The sequence below is a fragment of the Cervus elaphus genome, chromosome 26 (assembly GCF_910594005.1).
Source record: "Cervus elaphus chromosome 26, mCerEla1.1, whole genome shotgun sequence".
NCBI lineage: Eukaryota > Metazoa > Chordata > Mammalia > Artiodactyla > Cervidae > Cervus > Cervus elaphus.
Window position 1 is genome coordinate 17,126,861 of NC_057840.1, and position 25,883 is coordinate 17,152,743.

The window sequence follows — 25,883 nt, forward strand, 5'->3', positions numbered from 1 at the left end:
TGATAATTGAAGTAGACTCTTCAATACTTGTCTCTTCATTATCTAAACCATTTTGTATTTATTACAGAAATACAGTTCTTAAGTATGATTTTTTTTTAGAAAAGCTGATTCTCTTCTAAAACCCACTCGAGCCTGCCTTGTCCCAGACACAGTGTAAGGGAGCAGTGTCCCATTAGTGTGGTGTCTCCCTACCCCATGGAGATCACATCATGGCTGTCCTCTGTTGGAATGCAAGTGTGTTTATTCTGCTAGTGTGACTTAGCTGCTGGTCAGAAATAACCTTCTTCTTCCTTCTCATTAAATCAAAATGATTTCTAATATAAGCTGTGCTCAAGTCTGACCACTTTGAGCCCACTGTTTTTTTTTCAGTTGCTCAGTTGTGTCTGACTCTTTTGCAACCCCATGGACTGTAGCTCGTCAGGCTCCTCTGTCCGTGGGATTTCCCAGGCAAGAATATGGAGTGGGTTGCCATTTCCTACTCCTGGGGCTCTTCCTGACCCAGGGATTGAATCCATATTTCTTGTGTCTCCTACCTTGCCTGACAGACTCTACCACTGAGCCTCCAGGAAAGCTTCTTGAACCCATTAGTCTTTTTTTATATTCCTACACCACCCTTGACTCACAGAATTCAAAACTTAATCAGGTTATTCTAAGAGTGAATTCAGTTCAGTTCAGTTCATTCACTCAGTCGTGTCTGACTCTTTATGACCCCATGGGCTGCAGCATGCCAGGCTTCCCTGTCCATCACCAGGAATTTACTCAAGCTCATGTGCATTGAGTCAGTGATGCCATCCAACCACCTCATGCTCTGTCATCCCCTTCTCTTCCTGCCCTCAATCTTTCTCAGCATCAGACTCTTTTCAAATGAGTCAGTTCTCTGCATCAGGTGGCCAAAGTATCGGAGTTTCAGCTTCAGCATCGTCTTTCCAACGAATATTCAGGACTTATTTGCTTTAGGATGGACTGGTTGGATCTCCTTGCTGTCCAAGGGACTCTCAAGAGTTCTCTCTAACACCACAGCTCAAAAGCATCAATTCTTCAGCACTCAGCTTTCTTGATAGTCCAACTTTCACATCCATACATGACTACTAGAAAAACCATAGTCTTGACTAGATGGACCTTTGTTGACAAAGTAATGTCTCTGCTTTTTAATATGCTGTCTAGGTTGGTCATACCTTTTCTTCCAAGGAAAAAGTGTCTTTTAATTTCATGGCTACAGTCACCATCTGAAGTGATTTTGGAGCCCCCCCAAAATAAAGTCTGTCACTACTTCCACTGTTTCCCCATTGATTTGGCATGAAGTGATGGGACCAGATGCCATGATCTTAGTTTTCTGAAGTTGAGCTTTAAGCCAGCGTTTTCACTCTCTTCTTTCACTTTCATCAAGAGGCTCTCTAGTTCTTTCTCGCTTTCTGCCATAAGGGTGGTGTCATCTGCATATCTGAGGTTATTGATATTTCTCACATAATCTTGATTCCAACTTGTGCTTCCTTCAACCCAGCATTTCTTATAATGTACTCTGCACAGAAATTAAATAAGCAGGGTGACATACCCCTTTTCCTATTTGGAACCAGTCTGTTGTTCCATGTCCAGTTCTAACTGTTGCTTCCTGACCTGCATACAGATTTCTCAAGAGGCAGGTCAGGTGGTCTGGTATTCCCATCTCTTGAAGATTTTCCACAGTTTGTTGTGATCCACACAGTCAAAGGCTCTGGCATAGTAAAAAAAAGCAGAAGTAGATGTTTTTCTAGAACTTTCTTGCTTTTTTGATGATCCAATGGATTTTGGCAATTCGAACACTGGTTCCTCTGCCTTTTCTAAATCCAGCTTGAACACTGGGATGTTCATGGTTCATGTACTATTGAAGCCTGGCTTGGAGAATTTTGAGCATTACTTTACTAGCGTGTGAGATGAGTGCAATTGTGTGCCAGTTTGATGATTCTTTGGTATTGCCTTTGTTTGGGATTGAAATGAAAAGTGAGCTTTGCCAGTCCTGTGGCCACTGCTGAGTTTTCCACTTTTGCTGGCAAATTGAGTGCAGCACTTTCACAGCATCGTCTTTCAGGATGAAATAGCTCAGCTGGAATTCCATCATCTCCACTAGCTTTGTTCGTAGTGATGCTTCCTAAGACCCACTTGACTTCACATTCCAGGATGTCTGGCTCTAGTTGAGTGATCACACTATTGTGATTATCTCGGTCGTAAAGATCTTTTTTGTACTGTTCTTCTGTGTATTCTTGCCACCTCTTCTTAATATCTTCTGCCTCTGTTAGGTCCATACCATTCTGTCCTTTATTGTGCCCATCTTTACAGGATATGTCCCCTTGGTATCCCTAATTTTTTTGAAGAGATCTCTAGTCTTTCCCATTCTGTTGTTTTCCTCTATTTCTTTGCATTGATCACTGAGGAAGGCTTTCTCATCTCTCCTGACTATTCTTTGGAACTCTGCATTCAAATGGGAATATCTTTCCTTTTCTCCTTTGCCTTTCACTTCTCTTCTTTTCACAGCTATTTGTAAGGCCTCCTCAGACAACCATTTTGCCTTTTTGCATTTCTTTTTCTTGGGGATGATCTTGATCCCTGCCTCCTGTACAACGTCAGAAACCTTTGTCCATAGTTCATCAGGCACTCTGTCTATCAGATCTAATCCCTTGAATCTCTTTCTCACGTCCACTGTATAATCATCAGGGATTTGATTTAGGTCATACCTGAATGGTCTAGTGGTCTACTTTCTTCAATTTGATTCTGATTTTGGCTATAAGGAGTTCATGATCTGAGCCACAGTCAGCTCCCTATCTTGTTTTCCTTGACTATATAGAGCTGCTCCATCTTCGGCTGCAAAGAATACAATCAATCTGATTTCAATGTTGACCATCTGGTGATGTCCATGTGTAGAGTCTTCTCTTGTGTTGTTGGAAGAGGGTGTTTGCTATGACCAGTGTGTGCTCTTGGCAAAACTCTAATAGCCTTTGCCCTGCTTCATTTTGTACTCCAAGGCTAAATTTGCCTGTTACTCCAGGTATCTCTTGACTCCCTACCTTTGCATTCAAGTCCCCTATTATGAAAACAATTTCTTTTTTGGGTGTTAGTTCTAGAAGGCCTTGTAGGTCTTCATAGAACCATTCAACTTCAGCTTCTTCAGCATTACCGGTCGGCGCATAGGCTTGGATTACGGTGATATTGAATGGTTTGCCTTGGAAACTAACAGAGATCGTTCTGTCGTTTTTGAGATTGCATCCAAGTACTGCATTTTAGACTCTTTTGTTGACTATGATGGCTACTCCATTTCTTGTAAAGGATTCATGCCCACAGTAGTAGATATAATGGTCATCTGAGTTAACTTCACCCATTCCAGTCCATTATAGTTCACTTATTCCTAAAATGCTGATGTTACTCTTGCCATCTCCTGTTTGACCACTTCCAATTTGCCTTGATTCATGGACCTAACATTCCAGGGTCATATGCAATATTGCTCTTTACAGCATCGAACTTTACTTCCATCACTAGTCACATCCATAGCTGGGTGCTGTTTTTGCTTTGGCTCCATCTCTTCATTCTCTCTGGAGTTATTTATCCAGTTATGGTCTCCAGTAGCATATTGGGCACCTACCAACCTGGGGAGTTCATCTTTCAGTGTCCTACATTTTTGCCTTTTCATACTGTTTATGGGGTTCAGAAGGCAAGAATACTGAAGTGGTTTGCCATTGCCTTCTCTGGTGGATCACGTTTTGTCAGAACTCTCCACCATGACCCATCCTTCTTGGGTGGCCCAACACAGCATGGCTCATAGTTTCATTGTGTTAGACAAGGCTGTGGTCCATGTGATCAGATTGGTTAGTTTTCTGTGATTGTGGTTTTCAGTCTGTCTGCCCTCTGATGGAGAAGGAAAGAGGCTTATGGAAGCTTCCTGATGGGAGAGACTGATTGAAGGGGAAATTTGGTCTTGTTCTGATGGGCAGGGCCATGCTCAGTAAATCTTTAATCAAATTTTCTGTTGATGGGTAGGGCTGTGTTCCATCCCTCTTATTTACCCGGTGCCAAACTATGGTGGAGATAATGAAGATAATGGCACCCTCCTCCCAAAGGTCCCATGCATGCACTTCTACACCCAGTGCCCCCAACCCTGCAGCAGGCCACCGCCAACCCACGCCCCCGCCGGAGACTGCCGGACACTCACGGGCAAGTCTGGGTCAGGCTCTTGTGGGGTTACCACTCCTCTCTCCTGAGTCCTGATGCACAAGGATCTGTTTGTGCCTCCAACAGGTGGAGTAACTATCTAAGACATATTCACCATCTCTTCTTTTCCATTTTAATTGTTATGCATGTTTGATTTGATTTGAGAGGGCATACTCTAATCGGAGGCTTCCAAGGTGGCTCAGTGGTAAAAAACCCACCTGATAATGCAGGAGACACAGGTTCTATCCCTGGGTCAGGAAGATCCCCTGGAGCAGGAAATGACAACCCACTCCAGTATTCTTGCCTGGAAAATTCCATGGACGGAGGAGCCTGGTGGGCTACAGTCCATGATGGGGTCACAAAGAGTCAGACACGACTTAGCGACTAAACAACAACAGCTCTAATCTGCCTTTATCTGATCCCTATGGCTGACATTAGGCACCTTATCTTTTTCTTCTATAGAGTGCTCTAGTTCAGTATCCAAATAAATTTTAAGTGTAATTTGGAAAAGAGCTTCAAAGGAACAGATCAGGATTTCCTGAGAGATCTTGAGGGGTTAACGTAGTCTGGGTTAGGGCTGGTTAGAAAGTTCTCTGAATAACAAAAAGGAAAAAAAGTTTGCAAATGGCCTGATTAAGGCAGGAGCTGAACATGTTAGAGGAACACATAAAATGAGCAATGGATGGACAGACAAATGGGTAGGTGGCTAGACACACAGATAATATGATGATGGTAAAAATGATAATAGCAACTACCTCCTACCATGTGCTGCTCTATGCCAGGTGCTGTGTGGATTGCCAAAGGAAAACCATCTCCCACTAATGTCTGGAGCACTATGAACTAGAGGAGTGGGCTAAGGGAAAACCTATAAGAGGAGGCAGGCGCGAAATCTTTCAAGTTCTTCTAGGCCATAAAACGTGCAATGGAAAGTATTCAGGCATTTTGATCAGGGAAGGACCTGATCAGATCTATGTGAACTGAAATACCACTTTTACTGTGTAAGAGGAATGGGTTAGAGGAAGCAAGGGAAAGTAGGGAGAGATGAGTTAGACTTTGCAACATTTCAGGAAAGAGATGGTAGTGACTTGGACTATGATAGTGACAGCATTGTGGATAGAAGAAGATGTGTTTGAGATTAAGAGATAGACTTGATATGACTTTGTGTGAGACAGGTCATGGGGTACGAGAGTTTCAGATTTCTAGCATAAGCAGGCAGGTTCATTTCAGTAAGGCCACTGAAGGGATCTTCTTAGAGGAGATTACTTTGTAATTGGGATGCCTGTGATGTCCAAATGGAGATGTCCAGAAGGCAACTGAACGTGAATTTAGACCTCAAAGGAGATGAATCAGACTGCTTAGCAGCATATAGACAGCATGGAAGTGGAGATGTCCTAAGGAAAGAAAGAGGGAAGCTTGAAAACAGAAGGATTAAAACTAAGCCTCATGTAAAATTTAAGAAGAGACAAAATAGATGGGGAAATATTAACTTGTTCTAGATCTTTAAGTTGAACCTCGAGTTTCCTGGTCTCTATAACTGGAAATTCCAATAGCACCATCCATGAATATTTACTTGGAAGGAAAGTTATGACCAACCTAGACAGCATATTAAAAAGCAGAGACATTAGTCTGCCAACAAAGGTCTGTCTAGTCAAGGCTATGGTTTTTCCAGTGGTCATGCATGGATATGATAGTTGGACTATAAAGAAAGCTGAGCACTGAAGAATTGATGCTTTTGAACTGTGGTTTTGGAGAAGACTCTTGAGAGTCCCTTGGACTGCAAGGAGATCCAACCAGTCCATCCTAAAGGAGATCAGTCCTGGGTGTTCATTGGAAGGATTGATGCTGAAGCTGAAACTCCAATACTTTGGCCACCTGATGCGAAGAGCTGACTCATTGGAAAAGACCCTGATGCTGGGAAAGATTGAGGGCAGGAGGAGAAGGGGATGCCAGAGGATGAGATGGTTGGATGGCATCATTGACTCAATGGACATGGGTTTGGGTGGACTCCGGGAGTTGGTGATGGACAGGGTGGCCTGGTGTGCTGCAGTCCATGGGGTGGCAAAGAGTAGGACACGACTGAGTTACTGAACTGATGTACTGATGAATATTTACTGAGAGAATTTCATGAGATAGTGCTCTAATAGTAATTGGCTTGTAAAATTCTTCCTTAAAAAAAAAGGCAGTTTCCCAATCCACTGCTATTATACATTCTATCTACTGAAAAAAATAATGAAGTCATGTTAGTTAAAAATTTATTCACTTAAACCTTAAGTCAATTCAATGTACTATATTGATAAAGTGTAGAAAAATCTAAAAACATGAAAGAATATAAACAAAATAAAAAATGAACTCCAATTCAGTATTCAGAGACAACCACTGTTAATAATACCTTGATATATTTTATCTTGGTTTTCTGTTCGTGGGCTTTTACTATGAAATGCTAAACATGTTTTAAAACAAAATCACATTATGCAATATGTATGAGTGTGTATACAGTTTGATTTTAGCATTTTCTGTGTAACATTGTGTTGTGATTGTTTTCCTGTGGCATTTTAAAATATATATACATATATATATATTTTAATGGCTATTGCGTATGCCCACTGAAGGAAGTGGCATAATTTTTTTCTTGTATTTAAATTGTAAATAAATAATGTGATGACTGTCCTTGCATGTAAATCTCCATTTGCACTCTGTTTACTTCAGATAAACACCCAGAAACAGTATTATTAGGTTACAACTTACGCCCCTTTCTAACTCTCTGAGTACATATTATCACACAGTCTTCTGGAACATGTATAACCATTAGGCTCCTAGGGAAGTGTCTATGGACTCTTCCCAGCATTGGACACTATCAGGAAAGTATTTGCAGTTGAATAATGTTTGTTGATGTCGAACACTTTTTCTCAGATATTTATTGGCCAGTCTTCCATCTTATGGAAAATGCTTTTTTTTTTTTTTTTTTGTCTATAAGAATATAAGGAATTGGTCTTTTGTACATGTAGCATGGGTGCTGGGCTCTGATATCCTATTCAAAATTCCAACAATTTCAGAGAAGGAAATATATTTAATTTTTACTCAATTAGATAATTTAATTAATTAAGCCTTAACTCATGAAGACAATCTTAACTCCAATTTTTTGTCCTTAGGTAATTCAGGCCTTACAGTTGGTAGATAACACTTTTGGATTGTTAATGGAAGGCCTAAAGCAGAGAAACTTACTCAATTGTGTCAATATAATCCTTTTGGCTGACCACGGTATGCTTTTTTTAAATCATATTTTATCATTGATTCTATCTTATCACTTCAGGGAGCACACAAATATAATAAAGATTTTTAAAGTCTGTATTTCTAGACCTAGAAGCTCTTGAATGTGCTACGAATGGTAGTCTGTGCTGACTAGAGGACTAAAATTTATACTTTAGGTTTAATTATTCTAATAGTCATTCTGAAAAATTTATCCATACATTCCGTTTTCTGTAAAAATGGAGTTAGAGCTCTACAGGGATACAGCTGGGCTGTTATTCAATCACAAAAAGTGCCTTTTTTTCCAGTAAATGATTCTTCCATATAGATTGGCTTCTATTGACTGTGTTGGCTAGCTTTACGATGTTCTGCATATTTTTTTTGAATCATATGAATAGAGTTCTCTAAAATCCTAGCACTCCACATTTCTCTACTTGAGGTTAGCTCTCCATTTCAGTTAACTTGAATGTTTAAGGAAGTGAGATGCTGTCATGCCCTCAGCAACCTCATTTTTAAAGTGCTCATTCATTCAACAACTATTTTTTAAGGTGCTAACTCAGTGCCGAGTAGTTTCCTTGATATGGTGTGTGAGAAGTGCATAAAGCAGAGGTGGACCTTTTCTAGCTGGGGTGGCCTAGAGGGACAAGAAGATGAGAAGGAGCATGTCTGTAGAACTTCTGTTTATATCTTAGGACATCAAGATGATGTGAAACATAGTAATTAAAGAGTTTCTAATTGTTCTAAAGTTAAGGGAAATGTTTTAGTATATATCTTGTTAAAGGAAATTGTAAAACATAAAAATAATGAAGTAAATAAAAATAATACAAAGAAAAGTTTGGACTGAGTCTGAAAAATCTTCAAATAAAAAAAAAGATTTAACTACCAAATCTTTTTAGGAGCATATGCTGCTCATATAAATTTAAATAAGACCCTTATGAAAAATAAATATTCTTTAAACTTTTTTCTCCTACTTATTTTATTGTTATATAAAAATGCATGCTATCTTTTGGATTTGAAAGTATTTCATCTTGCCTTATATACAAATCAAATTTTATAAATTAGCTCTCAATAGAGAACTTTCTTTTTCAAAATTAACTGATCTACGTTGAACAGATGATCTGTTTATAATTCCTATCCATTCTTTCTTATAAACCTGATTCTTCTCTTCTACCACCAAGACTTTCAAAGCCTGCCATTTAGAATGAAGCAATTGGGTAGACTGTAAATCTTCTCAAAAACTTGGTTTGATATATGTAGCATAAAATATCTGCTGTTTGACCTGATCAGAGACAACCAATTGTTACCATCTTTTACATTCAGTGGACATTTTTTTTCTTTAATTCAGGAATGGATCAGACCTATTGTGACAAACTAGAATATATGACTGATTATTTTTCCAGTATAAACTTCTACATGTTTGAAGGACCTGCCCCCCGCATCAGGACTCGTAACATACCTTACGATTTTTTTACCTGTGAGTATGAAGATGCCCAAATAGAAGAATAATGGTAAAATTAAAGCAAATAATATAGGCCCCTAATTCTGAGAATTCAGGTATTACCAGACCCCCTCTTCTGACTTCTTGGGAAGACTACACAGAAGTAAATAAGAAACTCCCATGTTTAAGTACAGTCTGTTGATAAAGTCTATGGTAATATCTAATATTGTTGGTTAAAATATATTCCACTCCATTCTTAAATATTAAAATAATTCTTTGTTTAAGATACTTTTTATTTAATTGTACCAGATCATATTCATTAATAAACTATGCCAATTCAACTGAATTGTTTAAATTTTATAGTTGTCAAGTTTCAATTTAGATATAACTTATTTGTTTTTCTTTTCAAACAGTTAATTCTGAAGAAATTGTTAGGAACCTCAGTGTAAGTATACTGACTCCTAATACATATATTTAGATTAATGTAATGTCTTTAATCTGGGTTTCAAGAAAGTTGTATTCTACGTTTTCTAGTTCAAACCATTTGTAATTTATTTCTTAAACCTCAGTCAACCTTATTTTATATTCTTGTCAGTTGCTTTTATTTTAGCTGTTTTTATTTTGAAATTGACACGACTATAGGAAATTTGTTTTGGTACCAGTTTCACTGACTTCTGAATTAAGTGGACTGGTGTTTCATTCATCTAGGCCAGTGAGTTTTGGGCAACATCGTTCGTCACATTTTTTGTGTGATTCAATATCAGGAAATAGCAAATCATGGATTTTATAGATCTTTTTGTACAGTTAAGAGCAGTCATTTCTTTAATTGAAACTGCTTTTAATTGGCTCTTGCATCTCAGGTTGTAAAAGCAGGGCAAATTCTAGATAGCTCAAAGCAATTGGCATTTTTCAAGGTGAAGTTCACCACTTCTGGAGAGTGTGTAGTGGTTTTAATAATTCTGTGTTTAAAGTATATTTGCAAATATATATCTATTTATATGGATTCATAAGTTTACCATTGCTTGGGGTGGGGCTAGATTTATTTACATATAGGTAATATGCAATTATAGTAAAAACAGAGTAAAATGTGAGAGATTAAAGATAAAGAAACACTAGGGAAAGAATAGTTACTATAACCTGGGACACACTGCAAATTTGAAGCAGGAATGACTGCTTAAGCAGAAATTCCTTCATGTTAATCCCTCCTTTTTTCTCTTACACCTAATATCCTGATCTTGAGTCAGCGTGAGGGGTCATCTTGCCCCCTGCTAGTGAGGGTTTACATGTAGTGTGCCCATGCTGACGGAGGAGCGGTGTAGGGAATTTTTAATATACAGACTCTAAATCCACATTGTTTTCCCTTTAGAAGTCCTGTTGATGAGATGAGGAAGGGCAAATGCCTAATAATCCCAGAGGTGCAAAGGGATTTGATAACACAGGCTTTGGAAATCCATTACATTCATGCATAGTTTGACCATTTTATAGGTGTCACGAAGAAATAATTTACCTCTTTTTCAGTGCCGAAAACCCGATCAGCATTTCACACCCTATTTGAGTCCTGATTTGCCAAAACGCCTACATTTTGCCAAACATGTCAGAATTGACAAAGTCAATCTTTTGGTGGATCGACAGTGGCTGGCTGTGAGGTTTGTGTGTCTAATTTTTCTCATAATACTTTTAACAACCATCTCTCATAATAAATTTTCTTGACCTTATGCTGTTATTATGATCACATGAGTCTTCCTGAGCATGACAATTTCTTGATCTTTTATATGCTATCTAGCACTTGTTTATATGAAATGACTGTTACTAGGTTGCCAGCCTTGGCATCCTAATCTTCACAATGTAGATAAGAATGAGGAAGAAGGCTGACTGCTTATCAATTGTTCCAGAGATTATCGGTACCAGCACATTCTCGATCTCCACTCTGGTCTCCGCTAGGTGGCAGACAGGATATAAAAATGATATTAGTTGTCTCACAGGCTGGTAATGAGTAACTGATTAGATGGCTCTCTAAGGTCTTTGTCATCTTTGTGGTTTCTCTGAAAGAGCATGCTTATGTCTGTAAGGCCAAGCTAACCAATTAGTTACAACTTTTTTTTTTCTAGTTACAACTGTGATTCACATTGATCATTGAGCATCTGCAAAATATGTCTGTTTTCAGAAAATATAAACCATAATTCCATCTCCAAATAACCAATTAATTAATTGATTCAGCAAAATTTTATTTGTGCTTTCTCTATGTGTACCAAACCTTGTTCTAGGCTTTTGGGATACAGAAATAATTCCTGCCCTCTTCGTCAAGTGGAGAAGTCTGATAATAAGCCAGTACACAAATAAATACACCCTATCTGGTAGTTTACATTCTCTTTTACATTCCCTATCTCACATTCCCTATTTTTTGTATTTTATTACAGTATTTTTTCATATATGTAAGTGGAATCAGGTTCTGGCCCATGTTTTCTGGCCTATCTTATTTGTATGTTACATAATACAGAGGAAAATAAAGGCACAGTAGCTGAAAGATATGATTAATAAAGGAAGAGGAGATGAAGGAAGAGAAGTTGGGCTCTAATATAAATGTGTACAGAAAGAGGAACTGAAGATGCTCTAGAGTCTATCCTCTGAGGTAACAGGGAAGCCAAGCAGAGCACCACTCGGCCAGAGAGAGTGCAGGTTAACATAGGGCCACTAGATGGCACTAGCCTTTCTTCTTGCAGTTTGAGCCCCTTCGGCTCAGAGGACTGTCCTGTGGCTTAGGACAGCATTTTCTTAAAAAAGAGATTAAAATACGCGAACATGATTAAGCTTTATTTCTGTTAGATTATAAGTTTTTAGTAGTGTGGGTTTGTAATATATAAATGTGAGTTCTCCAAATATTAAGGATATGAGATCAAATGGTATAAGGCTGTGAATTAGAAGACCAATGGTACAACACGAAAAAGTGCCCATGGGTTTGACAGCATGGACTGTGGGCTCTGGAAGGAGAGATATTACTCAGTCGCAAATTGTGAGCTTTGTATATTTACTAGCAAGCAGTGAGATGTGAACAGAGCAGCAGCCCCAGAGTCCAAGTTGTGAGACCTTGGACATGTTGCTATTTCAAGGCTTCATTTTCTCATCTGCAACACATCATGAACCTGGTTTTACTATTCTCTTGCTATGTCAACTCAAAGTAAACTAACTTACATCAGAGGAATTGTTGACCACAGCCCTAACCAGAGCAACAGGGAAGTCTCACCTGATTAGATCTTAGAGTTATGCTACCTCCAGCTCTTAACACATGAAGCTCAGGCTGTTTTCTAAGTTAAAATATGTCATCTTTAGTTATAATATTCAATATTTGATAAGTAGATTATATTCCATTTTTGAAAATTACAGCAAATTTGCTTATTTAATGTAATCTGTTTTCCTCCGTCTCCTCCTTATTTTGCCCTTTTAAAAAATGTGTTATATTTTACTAATTTGGGGAAACCCAGTTATTTGAAACTAGTTGATGTAATGTTAAAGTTCCCTTTTAGATAACATGAATAACAGCTTTTTATTTTATGAATGGAAACTGACAAATCATCTGTAAGTCCAGGTACCTTGCTCACAGTGGAGATAGACACAGTCCCCCCTAAGGATAGTCACCCAGGGAGGAAGGGTGGCAACAGTTATAATCAGGTGTAGCAATTGTTGCAAAGGGATCAAGGACAAGGCACAAGGAAACAAAAAGAGTGATTTCACACCGCGGATACAAATGCCGGAGAATGTCAGAGAACGCTTCCTGGAGGGCGTGACTTCTGCTCTGGGTTGTGAAGACTCAGGATGGCTTAGGCTAAATGCTGTGACATAAGCAGGTCTGCCCAGGCAGTTGTCAATCTGAGCATTGTACAGAGACACTCAGCCCAGAGTGAGAGAGGAAATCTAACCCTTGCTCAGCTCAACAAGGCTTGACAGGCTGTGTTTACAGGAGGAGAAGGACCCCGTCTCCTTGCTGGAAGGCACTCGTCTGCTTGCCAAGCCTTGAGCGCTGGCAGCTTGTGACTTCTCAGAGGTGCTTCTTTCTCTGATGGCTCTGCTCAGAGCAGGGGAGTACTTTCTATCTTTTTTTAAGCCAGTAGGAGCTCTGGGGCAAAGGAAGGTAGATAGTGTCAGGTTTCCAGGCAGAAGGACTGACTCCATCAGCTGGAAGTAGATCCATATTGCTAGAGCATCTAGTGAGTGACGCTGACCTCTGCACAAAGGGCCTTATCTGTCAGGACTCAGGAATGTGACTTGTGAAGAAAGTAGGAGACCGCTGGAGATAGAAGGTGGCTCAAGGTGAAAAGACTGGGATTTGCATTTCAGAGAGCTCCCTCCAGCTGCCCTATGGAGGAGGATGGTCACGTGAGTAGCAGGGAGGCCAGTTAGAAAAGTGAAAGTGTCGGTAGCTCAGTCGTGTCTGACTCTGCGACCCCATGGACGGTAGCCACAGGGCTCCTGGGTCCATGGAATTCTCCAGGCGAGAGCACTGGAGTGGGTAGCCGTTCCCTTCTCCAGGGGATCTTCCTGGCCCAGAGACCCTACCAAAGTCTCTCGCATTGCAGGCAGATGCTGAGCCACCGGAGGTCATAACCCGTTTTTTTAGCGTGATGACAGCCCCAAGGGAAGCTGTGAAGCCATGGCGGATGGTAGAACTAGTCAGTCAGCACACTATTGGGCAAGTATGTGTGGTGAAATTATGACTTAGATTTTCCAGGATGTTACTGGCTCTTTTTATTCTGTCTCACATTTGTACTCATTAAAACACGTGTTTCCATTTCCAGCAGGGATATATAGCATTAAATACATTTGGGGGGGGTATGTTTGTGTGTGTTATATGGAAGACTCTGAAGTTCAGAGTCAGGATCACTAGCTTAGGTCAGATCCATCATAGCACAGAACAGTGAGAACAGAAAAGGAAAGTGAGGGGAAAGTGACAGATGTGGCAGAGAAAGATAGGACTTGGTAACTAACTGGGTATCAGGAGAGGTCTTGCTCACCATCCATCTTTGTCATTATCCAGCTGTGGCAGAGAAATGGGGCCTTGATTTTGACTTTATTAATTAGACACAGAGAAGATAAAAGAAAGTTTGCTCCAAGAGATTTTAGATAGTACTTGGAAGTTGAGCTAAATTTTGAAAGATAAAATCATCTCATCTTTTCCAAGTGCCAGCTTCCGTTTTTCCATATGTAACTTCCAGAGTCAAATTAGTGTTTGGAACACTTGAACATGAGTAATTAGGAGAACAAATTTCTAAAGTTTTCATTTGGAAAACCATAGAAAATAGATTTTTTCAAACAATGTTTTTGTCTTTTGCTTCCAAATGCAGTTTTGTAATACTAAAGTTTTCTAATGGTGTTGGGTTAGGAGTTGGAAATATAAAAATGAACAAACAAAAACTAGATTTTTTTTTTTTCTGAAAACAGAAAAATGAATAAAGGATCAATTTTAGAAAATTTTATCAATGAATTGGTTCAAAAGACCTTTTCTTTCTTTCTTTAATGAATACTCTAACTTGCCACACAGAATTTAAAACTCAATTCACCTCAATCAAATAGCTCCAATAATCTTAGGAAAACCAAACATCTATTCAATAAGGATAAAAATATTTTTTAGAACAAATTTTACCTTCTACCAACAATTTTTTTGGAATTAAGATGACATGAGCTGGCACCTTACAGTAATGAACTTAAGCCTGATTTTAAATAGGATTTCTCTTGCTCTCTCCATTCTGGGTAGTATTTAGTTTCTCCTTTCTTCTCTCATTTGGGTAGAGTTGAGTGTGACCTGGTCACTGTTGAGATTTATTTTTTATATTCTGATTTATTTTTATTTTTTATTTAAGATGACTGAGAATCAGTTATGAATTTTTTAAAAGTTGAGTTTTTTTATGACACTAAATTAAAGCCTGTTCTTAAGGCTACAATGTAAATAACCAAAACACTGCATGTGTGGGTGTGTGTGTGTGAGTGTGTGTGTGTACTTGCCCATGGGGTGGGGCGAAGCAAATGAGAAAACTCTTTTAAGGCCCAGATTTGGATATAGTCGGTCAGCATTTTCCCTTGGGGGCCTACTTTGAGGGCTTCGCAGGTGGCACCAGAGGTAAAGAGCCCACCTGCCAGTGAAGGATACATAATGAGACCGGGGTTCGATCCCTGGGTCAGGAAGACCCCCCGAGGAGGGCACAGCAACCCACTCCAGTATTCTTGCCTGCAGGAAAGAGGAGCCTGGCAGGCTACAGTCCATAGGGTCGCAGAGTCTAAAGCATGACTAAAGCAACTTAGCATGCACACCTAATTCGAACCAGTATAAAATTGTTGTTGTTCGGTCGCTAAGTCGTGTCTCTTTGCAACCCCATGGACTGCAGCTGGCCAGGCCTCCCTGTCCCTCGCTATCTCCCAGAGTTTACCCAAGTTCATGTCCGTTAAATCGGTGATGCCATCCATCTCATCCTTTACTGTTTTAAATAATTTAGGTTCATTTATCACTATTTTATTTTTAAGTATAAAAACTGCATATAAAATTGCTAATATTGCTCAATTCAAAGATTAAAATGTGAAAATGTAGGCAAAATACAAATGAATTGACTTTTAAAAGTCTTTCAAGTAATAGAACAACCACCTATGGAAGAAAATCCCAAAAGTTAAAAATAAACTGAATTCAAAGAATATACTGGCTTTTCCTGCCCAAATGTTATAATTAACTTACCCTGAGTTTTCTCTATCCATATTTTCATATTATTTCCCTAGATATACCTGCCATAAAATAGGAATTGATATTTTTCTCCAGTTCCAAAGGTATATTTTTAAAGTACTGAAATGCTTAAAGAAATATATTAATGAAATTAATCTTAATCACACAGACATGGATGTATAAACATTCAAGTAAGCCTGAAGACAAATTTTTAAAAATATGTGACTTTGTTTATCTTTCTCTTAATGTTTAAGAGTCAAACATTTTTGAATTCTATTTATAGATGCTGGAATTCTCCTTCCTTCTCTCCTACCATTCTCTTTGTTCCTCTGTGGCTGTGAATTTGAGCATGAAAATAAATATATTTATGCTATTGTTGGCAGGAAATTTTACTTATATAAAAGCAGAAACCACACCAAAACCTAGAAAGCTCAGTTTGCAATAAGGTCTCATATCAAATAGACTGATCACAGTGTAATAATATTATTTTTTTATAGGAGTCAAGCATATTCAAACTGTGGAGGAGGCAACCATGGTTATGACAACGAGTTTAAGAGCATGGAGGTAACAACTTATTGCCTTTTTTAAAACAAATATTTATTGAGCACCTACTTTGTGGCAGACAATGTTCAGGACTCTAGAGTACATTTGTGAACAACGCAGATAAAGACCTCTGCCCTGAGGAAGTTTTCATTCTAACAGGTGGATGTAGACAATTGGCATAACAAAGCAATATGCTTTGCTGACTTTCTTGGGAAAATATATAAGTGTATATTTGTAATCCTGTCACCTGAAAATAATTGCTTACCCATGTTTGATTCTGTTCTTCTAGTTATTTATATTCTAAAACAATTAGATCTGTTTGACATAATATAATTAAGTTACCTTTAATTAGAGCAGGAAATGGCAACCCACTCTCATATTCTTGCCTAGAGAATCCCATGGACAGAGGAGCCTGGCAGGCTACAGTCCATGGGGTCGCAAAGAGTTGGACAGGACTGAGTGACTAACACACAAAATCAGCTAAACATAAATAAAAATGTTTAGGTCTCTTTATCCTAAAATTAAATGAGAGATGTATTTGAGAAATCAGTGAGCAAATATAAGTTGTACAAAAATTCAATGCTTATAAATTTCAACATTTTTTTGTCATGTAGTAGTAATATATATGAATGATGATGTGAAAGGAGTTTAAAAAGAATATATGACTTGTGTGATGAATTTCTAATTTCTGTTGTCCAGATATTGTAGAACTGTGCTGCATTGATTGTCCACTATTCCTTGTATTCTCCTGGTCTGTTGACATAGGAGATACTATGGAAGTAGGTGGATTTAGGAGTAAACACAGTATAAATTATACTTGATTTCATTAGTACAATATCACAAGTAGAAATGATGCAAAAAACCATTTTCAAACCTGGAAAGCAGCCAATATTTATGATAACTATAAATGGAATATTGAAAAACTGTGATCACTCCATTGTACACCTGTAACTTATATAATATTGTATGCAACTATACTTCAATAATAAAAAAACATACCGCAAAAAAAATTATGGAAAGCATTCCTTACAGAGGAATAAGATATGAATAGAAGAGTTGTTAAATCATGTTTCTTGTCTGTTTTTGAGTTTACATGGCATTTAATAGTGGGACTTTTAATGCCTAGGCTATCTTTTTGGCACATGGACCCAGTTTTAAACAGAAGATCGAAGTTGAACCATTTGAAAATATTGAAGTCTATAACTTATTATGTGGTAAGCATATCATTATAAATTCAACAATCAAATGTGAATTGAGTTTCTTTTCTTTTCTTTTTTTTTTTTTTTTAATATTTATTTGTTTAGGCTAGGCCAGGTCTTAGCATGTGGGATCTAGTTCACTGACCAGGAATCGAACCCGGGGCCCCTTGCATTGAGAGCATGGAGTCTTACCCACTGAACTACCAGGGAAGTCCCATGAATTGAGTTTCAAAACTATGAATTTTGAAGTTGGTGATATGCTGATATCACTTCTAGGTGATATCCTAGAAGTAGATGCTCTGCCTTAAGAAGACAGAAAGTAGAAAAAGACGAGGGAGGAATATTTATTACTCAGAATTATTCAGCTCTAAGTGTGAGGTTTTTTAAGTAATGATAAACACTAGACCTTGGGAGTGGAGAAGGAAGGAATGGCAACCCACTCCGACATTCTTGCCTGGAGAAACCCACGGACAGAGGAGCCTGGTGGGCTGCAGTCCATGAGGTCACAAGAGTCAGACACGAGTTAGCAACTAAACAACAACCACAGACCTTGGGAGACCAACTTTTCTGTTAGTTACTGTATGAAAATTTAATAGAACTTAGATAAATAAAATTACACTTCCAACTTCTCAAAACAGGAATAACACACCTAAAAACAGAAGTATTTTCTTGTGATTACAGACAGAAAGCTTCTGGAATAAGAGGAGGTAAAAAAAAATCCTGTTTGGATCAACACTTATTGCACTCAATGTTAAAATCCTTAAAGAATTAGAGTTTTGGGGACTCTAACCCACCTTCCTGCTGGTATGCTTACCTCAGGCCACACATCACTTAGCAAGGCAATGAGTCAGCGGCAATTTCACCTTTCACTTTAGGAATTTGTGACATAAATTTGCTCCCAATTGTCACTCTTAATCTTGCCACTGGCTTGTGGTTATTGAATGTGACTTAGATACCAGAGACTATCCATTTAAAAAGAATGTGTTGTAGCCTTAACAACTTAAATTCTTGGTTCCCAAGGCTGAGTTTGTGGTCAGAGCTGCCAGCCCTTTTCAGGGAGGGTTTAAAAGAAACGAGAGGATGGCAGTTCTAGGAGAGATCTCTTTGGGGGCCTCAGCAGGAGCCACGTACAAGGTTATGTTGGTGCAGGATTTGTGTGTTCTGTTTCTATAGGAAAAATTATAAAATTCTCTAACTTTTAAGCAGAGTTCACCAGTTTATCTGGACTTAGTACCTGTACTTAGAGAATTTTCCTATAACTAAGTAAATATACAACAAGTAATATTATAAATTATTTAACGTCTTTAAACTTGTTTTTACTGAAAGGGTGGCTCAGAAGGTAAATAATCCAGCTGCAATGCAGATTCAGTCTGGGTTCGATCCCTGGGTCAGGAAGATCCCCTGGAGAAGGAAATGGCAACTCACTCCAGTATTCTTGCCTGGAGAACGCCATGGACAGAGGAGCCTGGTGGGCTGCAGTCCACGGGGTCGGAAAGAGTTGGACACGACTGAGCAACTAAGCACACAGACTTGTTCTTACTAAAAGGATGGCTTTTCATGCTGCTGCTGCTGCTAAGTCGCTTCAGTCGTGTCCGACTCTGTGGGACCCCATAGACGGCAGCCCACCAGGCTCCCCCGTCCCTGGGATTCTCCAGGCAAGAGTACTGGAGTGGGGTGCCATTGCCTTCTCTGAGCTTTTTATGCTAGAAAACTGTGATATGCTTAAGGCATAAAGTGACCATTTAAGCAAAGATACTTTTCTCTGGAGGAACAGAAACAGTTCATGAATATTCCCTTGGCTCATTTAGAGCAACTGTTCCTATTTTCTAGAAAGACTAGGTAGGTAAACTGGGAAGGAAAGGGAAAGGAGTTAAGCCAAATGGCATATACAGTGGAATTTATTAAAGAAGTAAGCAGCAGGTGTTTGCTTTCTATCATCTTCTGCATAGATGCTGCTGCCTTCTAATTTAACAGTCCTTTGAATTTATTTTTTAAACAGATCTGCTACACATTCAACCAGCACCAAACAATGGTACCCATGGCAGTTTAAACCATCTTCTGAAGGTGCCTTTTTATGAACCATCCCATGCAGAGGAATTGTCAAAGTTTTCTGTTTGCGGCTTTACTTCTCCATTGCCCACAGATACTCTAGCATGTTCATGCCCCAGACTACAAAGTGTAAGTAATAACTTTATGGATCCATAAGAGTGTAAAGGGCAAGCTCCTCTATAACTAGGGTAGCTAACAACCAGGTCAAGGTACACTTGATGCCAAGTTCCAAGGGTGGTTGTAAAGCTAAGTAATCAGTTGCTGCCTCAGGTAAAAATTGCTTCCTACAGTCAGGGGACAGGGGAGACTTTCCCTTCTCTAATCCTCAAAATAACATTATATCACAGAAATAAAGGCATAAATAAATTACCAACCAAAAACAATTTAAAGGGACAAAAATCTAAGCTTCCTGCAAAAAATCTAATCTACACTGAAAATCAGAGTAAGTGTGTGGGTTTCCTACGCTCCAGATAACCTCAGTAGAACCACTATTTAAAGTAATGATAATAAATGTTATGAAGCAGGTGTTTTATTCCCCTCTTTAGAGATGAAGAGGACTCTGAAAAGTTAGGTGAATTGTCCAATGTCACAGAAGCTTGGTCATTCTGACTGGAAAACACAAGTTCTGTGTAAGAAAGGTCCCTTCCTGTTCAAAGTGTGGTCCCAGGATCAACATCTGCATCAATTGCAAGCTGCCTGGAGATTCAGAATCTCAGGCCCTACTGAGCTCAGGCATACACCAAACCAAAATTTGCGTTGAAGCAAGACCGTCAAGGGAGTTGCAGGCACATATATTAAAACTTAAGAAGCCCTAGGATGTTGTCATCCCAGCTTAGTCGTTGATTCCAGTCCTAGTCAAAATGATCGGCCGCATCAATTTTTTCTTTGCAACCTCCCACACAAAAAATGTATTCCTGCAAGTAGTAATATCTCTGTATCTCTAAGTTAGTGAAAGAGCTGGAATTTAAACTCAAGTTAGTTTGACTTTTTTGTTCAGTAGTAAGATATTTATGCAATTACTACAGAAATAATCTTGATACCTTGTAAACATGTTGTTTCTTTGATTCACTTCTTCCCCATCTCTGACATTATCTTGCAGAATTCTGATGTTGAACACGTGAATCAAATGCTAAATCTCACCCAAGATGAAAGTAAGTCAATAGAAACTGTATTAAATCTTTGTTGTTTAGCCCTAACAAAACACCATGTTGTCTTTTTGGGCTTCTCTGAAATAAGCTTCCAGTCTGTTTTGACCATGAAGATTTTATTGTCAATACACAGGAGGGAAAAATAACAGAGATCTAATCACAGCATCACAAGCATGCAGTAGTTGCAATGGTTCCAAGGATGGGACAAACTCCTTGAAATGGCTGTGCATCACCTATAGTCCTCTATTCACTTTTTTAGATGTGAAAAGGCAAATTGCCTGGGTTTAAGTCCTGTGTCCACTGCTTGCCAGCTGTGTAACCTGGGCCAAATGACTTAACCTGTCTGTATCTCAGACTTCTCATCTATAAAAATAGTACTCATCTCATGGAACTGTAAAGACTGAAAGAGCTGATGGGTAGAAAGAATTTAGAATAGTGTCTGGTCTGAAGTAATGTAATTATTACCTGTTATCCCTTTTATTTTTTACTTTAAAAAATTTTAATTGCAGTATAATTGATATATAACATCATATTAGTTTCAGGTATACAATATAATGATTTGACATTTGTGTTTATTGTGAAATGACCATCACAATAAGTCTATTTAACATCTGTCCCCGTACATAGTCATCATTTTTTTCTTGTAATGAGGATTTTAAAGGCTGTTCTCAGTCAGTTTCAAATGTGCAATACTGTATTATTAACTATTGTCAACCTTTTGTCTTTTAAGTATTCTTATACTAAACTCTCTAGGCCTGTTTTGTCATTTGTAAAATGGAAATACCTATTTTTAGGCCTGTTATAAAGATTAAATGAGTTAACATATGTCTGTACTTAGAATAGTGCTTTTCACACAGTAAATGTTCCGTAAATATGTTGGCTATTTTGATGATATTCTTATAATCTACTGTTATTCCATAGCATAAGTACTTTGCAGGATTTTTAGCCATCAGTACTTGATGAAATCTAGATTATAATGGCAAACAAAAATGAATAAATACATTAGGACATACTTTTAATAAAATTCCAATTTCTTTCCTAGGACAATATGTAAAGTAGTTAATCTTTGTTATAAGTATGTGCTTTTAATTTTAAGGTTTTATCTCTTCAAATATGTCTTGTGAACTGCTAGCTATTTAGCTAAGTAATTTATCTAAGCCTTAGTTTCATAAGTTGTAGAATGGAATAGTAGCACCTACCTCATAGGGTTATTGTTAGACTCAAAGAAGTTAAATGTGTAAAAGAGTTACCAGAGTACCTGGAAAATAGTAATCCATCAGAGATGGGTGGTAACTATGCGTAGACCCCATGGACTGTAGCGGAGAAGGCAATGGCAACCCAGTCCAGTACTGTTGCCTGGAAAATCCCATGGACGGAGGAGCCTGGTGGGCTGCAGTCCATGGGGTCGCGAAGAGTCGGACACGACTGAATGACTTCACCTTCACTTTTCACTTTCATGCATTGGAGAAGGAAATGGCAACCCACTCCAGTGTTCTTGCCTGGAGAATCCCAGGGACGGGGGAGCCTCGTGGGCTGCCGTCTATGGGGTCGCTCAGAGCCGGACACGACTGAAGCAAGGACTGCAGCCTGCCAGGCTCCTCTGTTCATGGAATTCTCCAGGCAACAATACTGCAGTGGGTTGCCATTCCCTTCTCCTGGGCATCTTCCTGACCCAGATATCGAACCTGGGTTTCCTGCATTGCAGGCAGATTCTTTACCGTCTGAGCCAAGAGCTCAGAGCCAGGCTGTGCAATAGAAACATTTGCTAATTTCACATTTTTATTTTATGCTATTTTTTATTTTAGTAACAGCAACAGAGAAACTAAATTTGCCATTTGGGAGGCCCAGGCTGATACAGAAGAACAAGGAGCCCTGTCTCCTTTATCACAGGGAATATGTCAGTGGATTTGACAAAACTCTCAGAATGCCGCTTTGGAGTTCATACACCGTCCCTAAACCCGTAAGTGTCCACTGATCCACAGAGGCTGGAAGGAAATTGTAGCTTGTTTGGTTTTTCTTTCAGAGTGATACTATTTTTTAATTTATTTTTTAAATTGGACTATAACTGCTTTCCAGCGTGGCGCTAGTTTCTGCTGCAGAGAATCCTCTCCTTCTCCTTGCCACCCCCCCCAGCCCCCCATCGCACCCTCTCGTTCATCACAGATTCCTGAGCTGACCCCCCACGCTGGACAGCAGCCTCTGCCCAGCTGCCTGCTTCCCGCACGCTGGTGCACACTTGTCCGAGCTGCCGTCTCCGTCCAGGCCGCCCTCTGCTCCCCTGCTGGGTCCACACGTCTGCTCTCTGCATCTCTGTCTCTCTCTGCTCATGCCCTGCAAATAGCTTCATCAGTTTCATCTTTCTAGATTCCACATATGTGTGAAGATAGGATGTTCGTTTTTCTCTAACTTTACTGTGTTTGACAGACTCTAGTTTCATCCACATCAGAACAAAGATGTTCTGATTTGTAGACCCAATTTGTAGTTCTTTGACATCTTAAATGCTGAATTTTGATTTTCAGTAGAGATACCAAAAGGAGCCCACTGGGCCTGTGGCTTGTAAGACCGTGTCCCAGGTTTTACTTACACGTACTTGCAGGTGCTACATGGTGCAAAAGAGGGATACTTGGTGTTTTGCTTGAAGAAAGTAGAGTGTTTACAGGCCAGTTGGCCAACTGGTATGTCAGGCAGAGAAAAGATTTGGAAGAGAAGCAACAGGAAGTCCAGAGGCACACGTTTCATTTGGTATTTCCCAAGTACTGGTGGGTGCACCTAAGAGGTGATGGTAATTTATTAATAAAAGGTTTTGTTATTTATTTGATTACTTTAAAATGCTATCTGTTGTGTACCATGGTAGGTACAGTAAACATAATGTTAAGAGGTAATTTTCTTCTTAAGGGTTTAGCTCTCTAAGAAGTCAGTCTAGACTTATATGTATATAATAGGTGTTGGGTCTCTCCAGATTGAAGTTGAAAATCCAATTGTTTAAATCCTCTTTTCCTTTTTACTATTTGGCAAACTCCTTTTCAATTAACGTCACTGGGACAATTGGCTTAAAATCTCAGCTCCTTACTTGACACCATATATATACAAAATTAAATTACTGGTGAAATTATAGACCCAGATGTGAACAGCAAACCCATATTTTCTCTTGTGTATATCTCTATGGCCTTAGGATAAGGAAGGATTTCTTAGTTCATAGAATAACAACAAAAACTAAAATAATTCAAAGGAAATTGATTAATTTACATTAATGTGTGGCAAAAAACTAAGTTATGGATGGATTTGCATTGCATATAAGAAACAGTTGATGGGTATACAGGAGAAGGACATGGCAACCCACTCCAGCATTCTTGCCTAGGAAACCCCATGGACAGAGAAGCCTGGCAGGCTACAGTCCATGGAGGTTGCAAACAGCTGGACCTGACTCAGTGACTAAACCACCATGTAAGAAATAAGTGATGAGTATACGGAATAGTAATTAGGATCCAGAACAGGCAGTGAATTTCTGCCAATAAACAAGAGAATTACAAGCATCTTACTTAATAAATGGACAAAAGATATGGACCAAGCAATTGAACCTCATTAACAATTAAGGACAAATAAATAAAAGCAAAAATCAATCTGCCAAAAAATCAACCGAAGCACTCATTCATGGCAGGAATGGTTTTATTTAAGGCATTCCCCAGAATCATACAGCTGCCCTGTAAATGTTTACTGAGTGAATACACTGGATAAATTAATCCCAACCATTATTTTTAAAGAGCTAAAGAGAAAGCAGTACTCCCAACCAGACTCCCAACCAGAAAGGTAAATAATCAGGAAGATATTTTTGTAGAGAAAATTGGCATTTTAGATACAAAGATTCTGATGACAAACCCCTACTTATTACTGTTCTTGCTAAGGGTACAGATATTCCATCTCTTTTTATGGAAAGGAAGTGATCGGTGGTATCCAGTTTATTTACTCTTCTTGTTCCAATTCAAGATTTTTGGAGAAAAATAAGCATATTTTCCCACAACTAATTAAGGCTTTATGTGTTCTCAAGGCCAACTCTCCTGCTGACAATGGTTTAATTGTGGCCAGTGGTAGAAGAGCACTCATGTTGTTTTCCAATGTGGGCAAATATTTTACGAAGTTACCTGAGTTCATATGTATGGTTAACGGTGACATCAATTTCTTAATAGGCACAGTGTTCAGTTATTTGTGATTTTCATAGAGTGAACATACTGTGAGGCACACTATGAAACAGATATGAAGCTAGTCATTCCTTAAAATAATTTCTGTTTTGTTTTTAATTTTGAGAGGGGCAGTATGTTCATGGCCAGTTTTATTAGTCAATTCTCTTTTGAAAAATCTAGGTACCAGGGATTATGTGGTGTTAAGGGGAATGTTTATGTTTTTAATACTTTCCTCTGCTGTCTTGCATTCCTGAATTTATATGAGCTTTAGCGGAAACCAGAGGCAGAGAGATTTTAAGTGGGCTCAGACTAGGAGTTTAGTACAATTCTTTTTTTGTTATTGTTTTAAAATGAGCGTCTTTGTTACCCAAAGTTCCTGTCCTTTCACTGGTCCCACAGAACTGCTTGTGTATTTCTCCCTCCATGTGACAGGATGGAATTCTAGCAATTTTCTGCTTTCTAATTCAGAAATTACTCTGTTAGTATGTTGTGGTTCAAGAAAATTACATACAAGGATGTTTTGAGATTCACATAAAAAATGTTGTAAATCAGCTCTGTGTTTGAAAAATCAGACTTTAAATAAGCACTTCTTGGAACGTGGATCCAATTGGCTTGTGTCTTTAAGTTTTATGGAGCTTTTGTTTTTCTGTGGCTTTGGTGGGTTTCTGATTGTTGTTGTTATTATCTCAGAAGAGTTTTGGGGAAGTAGTTGTGATTTGAAATCAAGGTCCTAGAGCAATTGCTTCAAAACTGTTAAAGTTGATCAGACTGTATAAGGATTTTGCTTCTGTGCTTCCTCAGCAGGAAGATGTAAAGTGTTTGGGTTTTTTTGTTGCTAGGTAGAAAATTTAAAATAATAATAGCAAGAATTACAGTTATTACTTAGCATATACAATTCAGAAATTGAATATGAAGTCAAACGGCTTTTTCAGAGAAGAAAATCTAGCACACTTTGAAAGATATCTCCCTCTGCCTATATGTAGGGAGAGGGATATATATATTTTATATATATATATATACATATATATATATATATACACACACACATATATGTACACAAGTGTATACATATGTATATATTTCCAATGATGGAATTTTTACAAAGTCTGTTTTGTTTCTATCAGTTAACACTGATATTATAAATTATGACCCAAATATATTTTGTGAGTCTTTCAAAACTAGGGACATTGTTATGTATTGCAAAAG

General features: G+C 38.5%; 1 protein-coding gene across 1 annotated transcript in view; it reads left to right on the forward strand.

Annotated features, from left to right (window-relative positions):
- ENPP3 (ectonucleotide pyrophosphatase/phosphodiesterase 3) overlaps nt 1–25,883 on the forward strand; it is an 80,185-nt gene that overhangs the window by 38,834 nt on the left and 15,468 nt on the right. Inside the window, exons 12-20 of the mRNA XM_043888245.1 lie at nt 7,326–7,434; nt 8,768–8,896; nt 9,274–9,305; nt 10,379–10,506; nt 16,058–16,124; nt 17,230–17,317; nt 19,302–19,480; nt 20,451–20,502; nt 22,305–22,459. Of these exons, the coding sequence (XP_043744180.1) occupies nt 7,326–7,434; nt 8,768–8,896; nt 9,274–9,305; nt 10,379–10,506; nt 16,058–16,124; nt 17,230–17,317; nt 19,302–19,480; nt 20,451–20,502; nt 22,305–22,459 (939 nt within the window). The remainder of the gene's footprint in view (nt 1–7,325; nt 7,435–8,767; nt 8,897–9,273; nt 9,306–10,378; nt 10,507–16,057; nt 16,125–17,229; nt 17,318–19,301; nt 19,481–20,450; nt 20,503–22,304; nt 22,460–25,883) is intronic.